General features: G+C 39.4%; 1 protein-coding gene across 3 annotated transcripts; it reads left to right on the top strand.

Moving 5' to 3' along the window:
- The first annotated feature begins 4,413 nt into the window (after window positions 1-4,413).
- Window positions 4,414-13,230, top strand: nqo1 (NAD(P)H dehydrogenase, quinone 1). Of its 3 annotated transcripts, XM_044189943.1 has the most exons (7): window positions 4,415-4,555; window positions 4,668-4,812; window positions 7,182-7,349; window positions 7,865-7,995; window positions 9,448-9,561; window positions 12,048-12,149; window positions 12,771-13,230. In XM_044189943.1, exons 2-7 carry the CDS (start codon window positions 4,809-4,811, stop codon window positions 13,110-13,112), a joined length of 861 nt encoding a protein of 286 aa, XP_044045878.1. In that variant the 5' UTR covers window positions 4,415-4,555; window positions 4,668-4,808; the 3' UTR covers window positions 13,113-13,230. The 3 variants fall into 3 exon arrangements, with proteins under 3 accessions (XP_044045888.1, XP_044045878.1, XP_044045882.1); XM_044189953.1 differs by lacking the exon at window positions 7,182-7,349 and having other exon boundaries at window positions 4,414-4,555; XM_044189947.1 differs by lacking the exon at window positions 4,415-4,555 and having other exon boundaries at window positions 4,657-4,812.
- Window positions 13,231-13,828: the final 598 nt, after the last annotated feature.

Genomic DNA, 13,828 nt, shown 5'->3' with positions numbered 1-13,828 from the left:
GACCAAACCAGAGATGGTGATTGTTGGAACAGTGGAAAGACTAACAAAGACGGTTTTGGTGAGTTTTATTGTGTCCAGTTTGAATGAAGTGTGTTTTCCGATGATCTGCGAGGGAAAAATCAGTTTTTCTCAATGGAGTCTGGTGGGCCGTGGCGCCCATTTGTTTTGGTCTGAGATGAGACTTGAAAAGGTGTGAACTATCCTTTAAAAGCATCTGTGAGGTCTTTCTGGAAAAATCACAACAGCCTATTTTAGTGGGTTTCTCTTCATATTCAGTCTATGGTTTCTACTTTTACCTCGTGCCAGCAGGTGGTACTGTTTCTCTTCAACAAGCTCTCTGCTGACAAGAGCTAAAATTAGAGCTGATTTATCAGAATCAGAAAATCCAGTGTCTATTAAATACAAGAACAAAGTCTAAAACGGGCCTGTACTGCAGGATTGTTTTTGTATAGTTGATGAGCCCGGGCCCTTTGCTGCATGTCATCCCCTCTCTCCCCCCTTTCCTGTCTCTCTTCAACTGTTCCTATCCGATAAAGGCAAAAAAGCCCCCAAAAATTATCTTTAAAAATAAATAAATAAATAAAACTTGTTGAGATATTTAGACAAAAAACTGTTGACGGTATAAAACTTTATCAGCGCTGTCAGACTAATAGTGATTCATAATATTTGCAGTGTTGGAAAATAAATACATACATTTATTTAAGTACAAATTCAAGGTACTTGTACTTGAGTATTTCCATTTTATGCAACTTGAGACTTCTACTCCACTACATCTCAGAGTACAAATATTGTACTTTTTACGCCACTACATTTGTCTGACAGCTTTATTTACCTTCCAGATTACAATTTTCCATCCCCTTCCTGTCCATTGAAAACGATGTATCTCCAAATGTGGTGACTTTGAATGTGAACGTTTGTGATAAACTGAAGGATGAAGTGTTCCTTTATGCGATGACAAAAATGCTAAATAAACTATTTTAAAAAAACTCTTGGATCAGCTGGAAAATTATTCGTCACATTTGTAGAGAAAAACAACGTGAACCATCTTAGGCCTTCATCGGGTCTATTTTGCTTTGAGTTGAAACAGCATGAGAATCTTTTTTATTAAAAATCCTTTGCATGATTTCTTGCAGACCACCAGGAAGTTTCTACAGTTATTTAGTGATGTTTCGTAGTGAAATGTATGAATGTGTTGTTTCCTTTTACTTTACGGTGCAGCGAACCAGAAATTTGGGCTACAGCAGATGTTATGTCCTGCGACAGGTGACAGAGAAACACCCTGACTGTGACGCCGGCACAGTTTTCACTTTGAATAAAAGCTAATGACGTTGGAGGGAAATAATGAGATCCAGTAACACGACAGGATCAGACTTTCTGCTGTGTACTCAGGGATAAATTTGTCTTAATCCCTCCAGCGTGTCTCTCAGGCTGCTGCACGTCTGGATTACCAGCTGGGTCTGCAGGGCACACTGAAAAACAAAACTGTTACAACCGAAGTGCCTGAACTGGAGACAGGCAGGAAGGATGCACGCATTCAGCCTCCGTCTTTATTACTATATTTTAATTATAACATTTCATAATAAGTCAAGTCCTGAGTACACCTGTTTTTATCTTTGTGCAGGTGACAATCAGGTCAAAGCCATATGACAATTAAACAAGACTGAGAGTCTACAGCCATGCTAGCAGCTCTGTGAGGCTGTGCTTTGGCACTGCAGTACTTTGAGCTAAATGCTAACATCAGTATGCTAACACGCTCACATTGATAATGCTAACATGCTACTAATACCATTTCATTAGTTTTGCAGGTATTTGTTCACAAACCAAAGTACTGGACAAATAAATATATACATTTCCAGGTCTCCATGGTGGAGAGCAGGTCGAGTGGCTCAGGTCGGTTTGGCGACACCTGAAGTTGCTTGACGTCCTCCCAGATCCATATTCTTCGTATATGTTTACAATCTATTTATAATTTTGTCATCATGATTGTCCGTACTGTAAGTGTGGTCATGAGTTTTTCCTCATCCGAATCGAGGGTCTAAGACAGAGGGTGTCGCATGCTGTAAAGCCCCCTGAGGCAAATTTGTGATTTGTGAAATTGGGCTGTATAAATAAAATTGACTTGACTTGACTTAAACTAGCTAACTGTATATAAAGTTAAAACTAGCTAAATGCTATTTGTGGATGATACCCAATTATATCTATCGATCAAGCCGGATGAAACTAATCAGATCAAATACCTGCAAAACGAATTGATCCATAATGCTGCGGCATGTGTACTGACAAGAACCAGGGAAAGAGATCATATTTCTCCAATATTATAATAATAATAATAATAATAAAACTTTATTTATAGAGCACTTATCAAAACAAAGTACAAAGTGCTTCACAACAAGAGAAATAAAATACCACGGTGAATGACAAAATATAAAGAAGTAAAATACATAAAATACACAAAAGCAATAAAATAAACAGCCAGTTCAGGTAAAATCAGGATCTGCTTTCAGATAAAAATGTGTTTTGAGAAGAGACTTAAACGAAGACACTGACTCAGACAACCACGTTGTTCCAGAGCCTCTGGGCCCTGATGGCAAAAGCTCTTATTATATATGCTTCCTCTAGGCAATATTATTAGGAAACACTCCATAAACTTTTATTGTTATGCAGATGATACCCAATTATATTTATCAAGCCAGATGAAACTAACCAGTTAACTAAACTTCAAGCATGCCTTAAGGACATAAAGACCTGGATGATCTGCAACTTTCTGATGTTAAACTCTGACAAAAATGAAGTTATTGTACTCGGTCCCAAAACAAACCGAGACACATTATCTAAAGATATAGTTATGCTAGATGGCATTGCCCTGGCCTCCAGCAGCACCGTAAGGAACCTCGTGTTATCTTTGATCAGGATTTATTCTTTAACTCCCACATGAAACAAACTTCAAGGACTGCAATTTTTTCACCTACGTAACATTGCAAAAATCAGGCACATCCTGTCTCAAAATTATGCTGAAAAATTAGTGCATGTATTTGTTACCTCTAGGCTGGACAACTGCAATTCCTTATTGTCTGGCTTCCCGAATAAGTCCATTAAGACTCTCCAGTTGATCCAGAATGCTGCGGCACGTGTACTGAAATAACCAGGAAAAGAGATCATATTTCTACAATATTAGCTTCTCTGCACTGGCTCCCTGTAAAATCCAGAATAGAATTTAAAATCTTTCTCCTCACCTACAAAGCTCTTAATGGTCTGGCACCATCGTCTCTTAAAGAGCTCATAATACCTTATTACCCGACTAGGACACTGTACTCCCAGGATGCAGGGTTACTTGTGGTTCCTAGAGTCTCCAAAAGCAGAATGGGAGCCAGAGCCTTCAGCTATCAAGCTCCTCTTCTGTGGAATCAGGTCCCAGTTTGGGTTCGGGAGGCAGACACCATCTCCACATTTAAGAGTAGGCTTAAGACTTTCCTCTTTGATAAAGCTTATAGTTAGGGCTGGCTCAGGTGAGCCCTGAACCATCCCTTAGTTATGCTGCTATAGTCCTAGACTGCTGAGAGACTTCCCATGATGCACCTCTTTCCTCTCTCCTCCTCTCCCTTTCTCAACCCAACCGGCAGCGGCAGATGGCCGCCCAGCCTGAGTCTGGTTCTGTCCGAGGTTTCTGCCTCTTAAAGGAAGTTTTTCCTTGCCACTGTTGCCAAGTGCTTGCTCATGGTGGGATTTGTTGGGTCTCTGTAAATAATATTATAAAGAGTTCGGTCTAGACCTGCTCTATAGGAAAAGTGCAATGAGATAACTTCTGTTATGAATTGGCACTATATAAATAAATTGAATTAAATGTATAAAGTAGTTAAAACTAGCTGATCGGAGTACTTCTTCCTCCAGTAAAGTTGTCTTGTCCGGTTTGTTGATGTACACAGTTACATAATGAGCTCTGACCTGTAGGCAGAGCATCTGAAACATTTCAGGCAGGTAATCTGAGCAGGTATCAGCACTGAGGTTCATCCAGGTGACATAAAGTGTTCAGGTAACATTCCTGTCACATTCCCGTCGAGCCTGAAACGCAGCATGCTGAGGGCGCGTCTGATCCACTGCAGGATAACTGGGAACAGCAGCAGTTTGGACACATATCTTACTTTGCTTCCATGGCAAATATCAATCAAACATGCTGCAAAATTCAGCAACCTTTGATTTTTAAATATTTGTGAACAAAAGTAGAGTCTTGCCCCAATCTTCCCGTCAAGATATCACTATTATTGCGTTACATTAGAATGATTATATCCCCTGTAAAATGTGTGAAATGTTTTCTCACCTACCCAGTCAGTCATAAAAACGCGTTTGGAGAGAAACTGGTGACAGGTGACGTTAAACACGGGGACTTGACTGAACAGCTCGGGCTTTACACGCTTTCCTCCACTTTTCTTCTAACGAGGTGAAATCAAGTCGGATTAAAGAGTTTATTAAGCCACATGACCCTGTCGGATAATCCCTTGAAGGTGACCCAAACATTCTTTTCCAGACCAAATGAAACCAATCTTATTCGCCTGCACCAGTGAGTCCACACGCACACACACACACACACACACACACTCCCTTTCAAAACACTGAACTAAACCGGTCCTGCAGTTTGACAGCAGACTTTTTTTTTTTTTTCCTTCCTCCAGTGTGACTTTGAGACACATTGGCTTCATCTGATAACAGATCTAACCATGTTTCTCACGCAAAGAAAGCCGCAGAGTCTATAAGAGCCGCGGTGCCGCCAGGAACCAGGTCTACAGTGCAGACGGATCCAGCAGACACCCAGCATGGGTAAGACTCCGCTCATTCATTGTTTTCACTTCCTATAAATCTGTTTCTCTGACGCTCAACTCTCTGCCCCTGTTTTTGGAGCAAAAATTTTGATTTTGTTGATCTAAGTATAACTTTCTTTTTTTTTAAGTGTCAATCTGTCTTGAAATTGTACCAAATTTAAAGTTGTAATTTTGAGTTTTCTCAACTTTTATATTTAATTTACAGTCCTGCTTGTAAACTTTAGTGATTACAGGTAAATTTTCATGACTGCAAAACATATTTTGGGAAGTGGGTTCATGTGAAATGTGACAAATGGCACCAAAATCCAAATTCTTCTTTATCGAGCAGCACAAGACTTTTTAAGGATAAAAAATCAAACGTATATATGCATGCATATACCTCTTATTTGTGTTTATTTTTTTTAAAGAATAAATAGCCTTATGTTCATATATTTGGCATGGAAGAGAGAAAATAAACAACCAGAGACTTCATCATATAAAATAAGTCTGTTGTATTACAGGCGCTGCCTTGAAGTCTCAATCAATCAATACAACTTTATTTATCCTTATAAGGACAGTTGTATGCAGCAGCTCGCCACCCAGATCAACAGATATACACACACAGTGAATTAGAAAAAAAAACAAAAAACATTCAAAGGCTATAAGCTTAAAAAACTATGTGGAATTGATAATAAATACATTAATAAATAACTACACAACAATCTAAAGTGATACACAAGATAATGCAGCCTAAAAAACTGAATTTGCATCATTTGTCTTTTTTCTGTCTTTTCATTCAGATCTCGGTTTCTTCATCACTTTAATTACTTTATATTCTGTTGGGTAACTTGTGAATTTAACCCCCCTCCCGGGATCAATAAAGTTTTATTTTAACTTATAATATTACATCATCACTTTTAAAGAAGTTTTATAAAGTTTTTGAATAAATGGAGCAAAAAAAGTGCAATATTTCTGTCTGACACGTAGTAGAAACGTAAAGTAGCAGAAAAGGGAAATACTCAAGTAAAGTACAAGTACCTCACACTTGTACTACACCTTTACTTGGCATCTTTTTAATCTCAAAACAATAAAGTGCTGCTGACGCCCAGCGCGTCGCCTCGTCGGACACGTTTCTCAGCTCTTTGAATATCATCATTTGATATTCAGCTATGTATCAGGTGGAGCATCAACAAAGGGACTCTATAGTTCCTGCTGCTTTATTATTTGCCTGCATGGTAAAAGATCATACTATTGATTATGTTGAGGTAATGTCATCTGTCTTATTCAGAGATATCAGAGCTTGTTTTCCTCCTTTAAAAGGTTTTATTTGTTGCTGTTCATTCTTGTAGAAAATGATAAAACAGTTGATTTCAAGCTGTTTCTCACTTTAAAGTTTGGGTTTTGAAATATGAAAAACACTAAATGGTACCATCTTCTAATAAGTTGTAACAAATGGCTTCATCAGTGGTTAATAAATCCTTTACTAAAGCTTTTAGATCAATTATAAGCCTTTTATAACTCCTTTAGGGTTTCAGGTTGTGATGAATCTTTCTGGCTGGTGTTTAAACTCCTCCAGCATGTGGAGTAAAATGTGTTTATTAACAATTTAAGCTACGAGGTAGATTTTATTGTCATTCTCTCCATATATAATACTCAGTATGCAGTTCTTTATTTTATTAACATTTATAACTGTAGACTTGATGGACTGCAGTAAGAACATTTCACTTTACTAATGACATTTGAAACTGGAGAATTGTTTATTAGAAATGTTCAGCTCCTGACACCTTATTAATGACTTATTAACATTTGTAACTGTAGACCTGCTGGCTTATTAGAAAGTGCGATACTTTATCGTTGACATTGTTAACATTTGGCTCTATGGGTGGCAATGTTGGTCGATCCACCACTTTGGTCCAAACTGAAATATCTCTATATATTGTAATAACTCTGCTGATCCTCTGACTTTCCATCTAGCGCCATCATCAGGTCGACGTGTGTCCAACACTTTGGTTTATGACCAAACACCTGCAGAGCTGATGACTTCCCATCAGCCTCAGCTGGACTCTGTGTTTACTGCTAATTAGCAAATGTTAGCATGCTCACAGGCTAAACATCAGCATGTTAGCATTGTCACTGTGAACATGTTAGCATGCTGACGTTAGCATTTAGCTCAAAGCACCTCTGTGTCTAAGTACAGCCTGACGGAGCCGCTAGCATGGCTGTAAACTCTTAGTCTCGCTTAACCGCTAATAAAGTTGTTCATTTCTAAAGGGCGATTTATTAGAAAGTGGCATCAAAAAAGTATCTGGGAAAACTGCTTTTCCTTAATAACACTTAATAACACAAATGTTCTCTTTTAATATATATATCTTGTTCTGCGTGTGACAGCTCAGAAGACGGCGCTGATCGTGTACGCCCACCAGAGTCCGGGTTCGTTTAACGCGGCTGTGCGTGACGTGGCGAGGCAGGAGCTGGCTGAGCAGGGCTACAGGGTCATCGTGTCCGACCTGTACGCCCTGAACTTCAGAGCCAGCGCCACGCAGGACGACATCATCGGTGACCTCTCCGACTCCCTCTCTGTTAATGACTGTGTTATTCAGTGAGCAGAAAACAACTTCAAGCTCTGATAAGTCAGGATCTGAGAGCATGGCGGGGCAGATTCATGAGAGTGAAAAATAATGATTTGAAATCTGATCACACTGATTTCTGCAGCTGTTTTGGCAAATTTGGATCTCTTAGACATAAGAGGGTGCTTTATTCTGTAGTTTTCTTAGTGAGTGTTTGGGGCAGCAGGACGGTGTGTGTGGGGCTGAGTCAGAATAAACTACAGTGTGTGTGTTCGTGGTGATGAAGGAACATGTCACCCAGTGCAACAGAGCGGCTCACTGATGAGTTTTTAATAGTTTCTGGACAACGATGGAGGAAGAAGATCCATCAGGCTGTGATTCACACACAACACTTGTTAGTAGATACGTTCAGTGCTGGTTTTGATCTTTTTATGAGATTTGTTGATAATAAGATAAATATAAACCAGAGTTGTCCGTTAAGTTCTGACAAAGTTTTGTGTCCAGGTGACCTGAAGAATCCAGAGCTGTTCAAGTATGGAGAGGAGGCGATGCACGGCTGGATGGAGGGCCGCCTCAGTGACGACATCGTGGCCGAGCAGCGCAAAGTAGAGGAGGCCGAGCTCATCATCTTCCAGGTCGGAGGTCACTCACACCATTAGTTTGTCCTGTTTGCTGTTATTGTGTGTTGACCAACTCCAAAGTCCGTTTAGTTCCTACAGAGCTGAGAGACAGTTGTTATCCAGACATTATAGCCTCAGCGAACAACAACCAATCACATTTCTTAGTTTGTGTTTTTAAAAATCTGGTTAAGAGCCGCTGTAATGTGAACACACGTTAAACCGTTGTTCACACAAAATCACACCTCTACATCTGCTCACATCTGAACTACGGAATTGGACCAGACTCGGTATAATTTTGTGTTGAAGAAACAGTTTTTTGAGGCTGCCGATATCTGAACTGCTGGTTTTTATTAAAGGATAAGGCTGACAATATTCCATGAAAATCCAATGAAAAGACCAACAATGAATATTTCCTAACAACAGGTGTTGTGTGTGAATCACAGCCTGATGCATCTTCTTCCTCCATTGTTGCCCAGAAACTATTTAAAACACATCAGCGAGCCGCTCTGTTGCACTGGGTGACATGTTCCTTCATCACCATGAACACACACACTGTAGTTTATTCTGACTCAGCCCCACACACACCGTCCTGCTGCCCCAAACACTCACTACAGCACCACATGTGGATTCATCCGCCGCCGGAAATAGTCCCCAACAGATGCACTATTTCCTCCTGTTAGTTTGCTACAGTGAGCCACTGTTTTAGGAAATTACTGAGACTTTTTTGAAAGGGAAACTCTATATTTGTGAGCCATTTTTAAAAATGCTCGTCTTCAGCAGGAACCAATGGGCTCGGAGCTGTAAACAACAAACAGTGTAGTGAAGTGGGACAGAGAGGCGGACTGACACATCGTTGGTTTTGGTCTTTTAATGGGATTTGTTTACAATAAGCAAATAAAATTTACTATTGGTTCCCCTAGGATGCCATATGTGAGACCTATTTCCCCTTTTCATACTAGTGTCAGTTTCTTGCATGACCTCAGACTGATGTGGAATACACTACCTACAACCAATGTTAAAGGCCTTTTTCACTGACGACATTTTGTGCAGTACGAAAAGCACCAGTGTAATGTGAGAGCACATTTGTTTTCATTTGAAGTTCAGCCTGAAAGAGCTTTTCTTGTGATTTTTAAAATCTCTTTTGGGTGCCTTCTTCTATCTCTGGCCAGAGAAAATGGATGAAAATTAGCATCTTCTAGACTAACTCTGGCTCTGCTCCTTACAAATGAATACATTTAAATAAATAAATCGAATGGTTTGTTTTTATTCTGTTATAAAATAATACATACATGACACAAATGCAAAAAAATAGGGTTAGGGTTAAAAACACAGATATCCAAAACAAAAAAAACACAGATTTAACTGAGTAAGGGATGCGTACAAGCAAAGGCAAATAAAGAATCAAAGTAAAGTGAGAGGAAATAAAACAATAAAAGCATAAATATCATGTTGCGTCTCTTCTTGCAGTTTCCTTTGTACTGGTTCAGTGTTCCTGCCATCATGAAGGGCTGGATGGACAGAGTGCTGACTCAAGGTTTTGCTTTCTCCCTGGAAAAGATGTACAATAACGGCATATTCAAGGTCAGTCTCTCTCAGCTGGACAAAACATCTCTTTAACCAACACAAAATGATGATAATTAAACAAAGTAAGCATGAAGATAAAGCCAAAGTAAGTCTTACATTGGTCTATTTATCCTAATTTTAACATATTCAAAATTTTAAAAAACCTGCAGCGACGCTTTGTTTTGAAGGAGGGAATGTGGAAACACTTTATTATATTATAGCCACACACAGCTCATATGTTTCAGACATGCATATACTGGTAAACAAATGGACCATCAAGATGTAACACTTGACTTTAACCCCCCCCCCTATTTAGCATTTAGACATATAGATAGTAACCAAACATTTAATAAATGGTTTATAACACATTAAAATGTAGTTGTAAACAGGTATAAATACATTCGTGTTTATTACTGTACAGTATTTGTTATGATAGTATTGTTGTGCTATCTCTACTGTATGTTATTATGCCTCTAATACCGTGCTATAATTCATTATCTGTTTATACAGCAGCCTCTATTTATGGGTGTCCACAGGAGGAGTTATACTTGACAAAGACACAATAAACACCTTATATCTGCTACAGTGGCTACATTATAGTGGGTTATAAACCATTTATTAAATGTTTTTATACCGCTTATAAATGCTAAATAGGGGGACTTAAAGTAAAGTGTTGGAAACGTGATAATGACTTATCACGATTCTATTATTGTTCAATGGAAGATATAAAAATATTAATTTATTGTCATATTCTGCAGTTTCCACAGTGGAAAACCAGTATCAAAACGCCACAAAGGCTTCTAAAAGCAGTCCTGCAGGATGATCCATGTCTCCACTGTCCATCAGTATGTTGTGAAAACTGCTTTTTAAATTTGCAGTAACTACAAAGTACTGCGTATAGTTACAGTACTGCGTTCTGGCTGTGTATTACTGTCCTCTCTGCCATGAAAAGACAGCTAACTAGACAGAGAAAGTAAGAGGGCTACATCCAGTGAAAGCTAGCGTGAGACATAGCCGCGGCTAGCCTAAGCTAAAACTAGAGCTAAGTTTAGTTATTGATTTTTCCCTCGTTGTTATATGCAAATTAGGGCTGCACAATTAATCGAAATATTATCGCAATGTGGCCAAGTGCAATATCCAAATAACGGAAGCTGCGATGTTTTTGATAAAGGTCAAATGTGACAAAACAGCTTTATAATGAAGCGCTGTGGCGCTGCAGAGACGCCCCGGCCTACAAGTCTTCACGTCACTTGGGTCTTACAGTATCAGCTTTGGACTGTAAATTATTATCAAACTAAAGTTACAACTGTTGTTGTTGAGTGCAGTATCTGCAGTTTTGAGGTGTTGTGTGCGTTCTATGGTAATGGTGTTTTTGAGTAAAATAATCAGCCTAAATTAAAGCATTACAACCTTTGTAGAAAAGGTTTCAGTCATAGTCGTCTGGACGCTATTTTCAGAATCAAGACGTTTCGGCTCCCATCCGGAAGTCATTCTCAATTGTGAAAATGGTCTGAGAACTCAGAAATGTAAGCTACTCTGTGTTGCTTAAGCCCCGCCCTCAGGAAGGAGTCTACCTGAGTGCTGTTTACCCTGCCTAGTTTCACCTGAAACTGACCTTCCTTTGTTTCCATGATGGCCCAGTAATCAGTAATCAGGCCTATTGTTTTCTGGCTGCACCTCCCTCATCACTGTTAAGTACCTGATTAGCATATGATCGGCTTGACCACGGTGTTAATACACTGTGGTAAACAGTTGGTAAGTTGAATCTCAGACCACCATTTCTGTTCAAAGAGGGGTTTTCTTTTTTCACAAAAATGGCTTCTTTGACTCCTCTTTCAAACCAACTCTTCTCTCTACTTCGAATCTTCACCTCGCTGTCTTCAAATGTGTGGTTTGTAGCTTTTAGATGCAAATGCACGGCGCTCTGCAATCCCGAGTTAGCGTGTCGTCTGTGCTGATAAAGTCTTTTGTGAAGTGGCTGTTTGGTCTCACCTGTGTACCGATCTTTGCAGTTTTCCTCACTGCACTGAATGGAGTAGACAACATTGCTCTGTTTCTGTGTGGGTAACTTGTCCTTAGGGTGAACGAGTTTCTGTCTTAAAGTGTTGCCTGGTTTAAAGAAGACAGGAACATCGTGCTGTCTAAAGATCCTTAGTAGTTTTTCAGACAGTCCAGATACATAAGGGATGGAGACACAGTTCCTTCTTGGTTCTGTTACACTTTTGTCCTGTTTTTTTGGCTCTTTTAACTTTGTTGAGAGCCCAAGTAGGATAACCACAGGCTGACAGAGTGTTGTAGTAGTAGTAGTAGTAGTAGTAGTAGTAGTAGTAGTAGTAGTACTTCTGTAGTGTAGTAACAGCTGTCTGTCTGTAGAGGGAAGTATAGCCTCAAACGACTGTCACTCTTAACATGCAATTCTCCACAGATTAGCAGCTATGTGAACAGTTATGCTGCACTGGTTCCTCTCGTCATGTTAAGTGTATTTTTGTTTCCTTTCCTTAAAGGATAAGAAAGCAATGTTGTCCTTCACTACTGGAGCAACGCAGACGATGTTCAGGCCTGATGGCATCAATGGAGACATCAACATCACACTGTGGCCTCTGCAGGTGAGCGACACAGACACATATAACACTGACAGTATTAAAAACAACACACAGAGCCAGATATTCCATCACAGCAGACACAAAGCTATCGTTATTTATGATGTATTCTGTTTACTACTCAAGTGCAATATTAGTTTTTCCTTGTTAGTTTTTCTTATTTATTGTTACGGATATACCTCAATTACTCTCGACAGTACATGCACCTCCGCTTTTACTATTATTTATTACATAATTAGTGACATTGTATTTTGTACTGTACTTCACCATCTACCAGTAAACCCACTTGGTACTCGACACTTAGTTTCTTATACTTTACCAACATGTTACTTAATTTATTTATTTCTGACCTGTTTATAGTGTATAATATCGTTTTCTCCTGTGTGCACTGACGTAAAGGCGAGCTACTGTAACAAAGAGTTTCCCTACGGGGATCAATAAAGTATTTCTGATTCTGATTCTGATAATTTATTTATAGAGCACTTTCCACACAAAGTGCTTTCCAGAGTGAGGAAGATAAACCATGTTGTCATACTCATGTCTCCTGTCTGCATCTCCATCTGTAAACTATCTAATGAAGGCAAAACACCATAGAAATAATAATTCTCATTTATTTGTTTCTTCCAGAACGGCACTCTGCACTTCTGTGGATTTCAGGTTCTCGCTCCTCAGATATTCTGGAGTCCGGCTCACTGTCCCCCCACGGTCCGAACCGCAATGCTAGACGGGTGGCGAGCCCGACTAAAAGGACTGTTGGCAGAAAAGCCTTTGACCTTTGCCCCCTGCGAGCTCTTTGACCTCAGCTTTCAGGGGGGGTTCTTGCTGCGGCCCAAGGTGAGGGAGGAGCGCGAGTCGCAGCCCTACGGCCTCACCACGGGACACCATCTGGGGAAACCGCTGCCGCCTGACAACCAGCTCGCAGCTCAGCCCACTGGTGAAAGTAGTGCCAAACCAGACTGCAGGAAGTAGGACCTTCTCGTCACCCAGGAGCCTTTAAACGTTACAAGACCACTTTAACATCAAAATATGGGATTTTATAAATACTTTGTTTACTGAAGCTGAAATAAATCAATTTTAATAACATTGATTTAAACGTATTTTTATTTAGATGCAAACAATGTATTTTTTAATTTGCATACACAAACTAAACTGAGGCTAAACTACATTAGTGCCACTTGTGGAAAGTAACTCAAGCACTCAAGTACAGTTTTAAAGGTACTTGTACTTTAGTTCAGTATGTCCATACTCGAGTTAAGTACATGTTTGATAGTACTTTTACTTCAGTAACATTTTGAATGCAGGACATATTTCTACAGAGTGGTATTGCTACGTTTACATAACAATCTGACTACTTCTACTACTGGAAAAAGTACTTTACTATTATTTCTGTGTATTCTGTTGCTGTACCTGAGGTTTCCTCCTTTTCCCCCCATTAAAGGTTTTTTTTTTGGTGGGGAGTTTTTCTTTATTTGAACCGCAGGTCTGAGAGTTGAAGGTGTCATATGCTGCATAGATTGTAAAAGCCCTTTGTGGCAAATTTATGATTTTGGGGTTATATAAATTAACAATGCTCAAACGATTAGTCATTTAAACAATCAGTCAAAATCAGCAACAATTCTGATAATCGAAGGATCTTTTTTTTTTGGCATTTAACGATCAGAAATATCAAACAGTCTCTGGTTTCG

This window comes from Siniperca chuatsi, linkage group LG1 (assembly GCF_020085105.1).
Source record: "Siniperca chuatsi isolate FFG_IHB_CAS linkage group LG1, ASM2008510v1, whole genome shotgun sequence".
Lineage (NCBI taxonomy): Eukaryota > Metazoa > Chordata > Actinopteri > Centrarchiformes > Sinipercidae > Siniperca > Siniperca chuatsi.
Note: the sequence above shows the minus strand (reverse complement) of the source record. Positions and strands in the feature narration are given on the sequence as shown.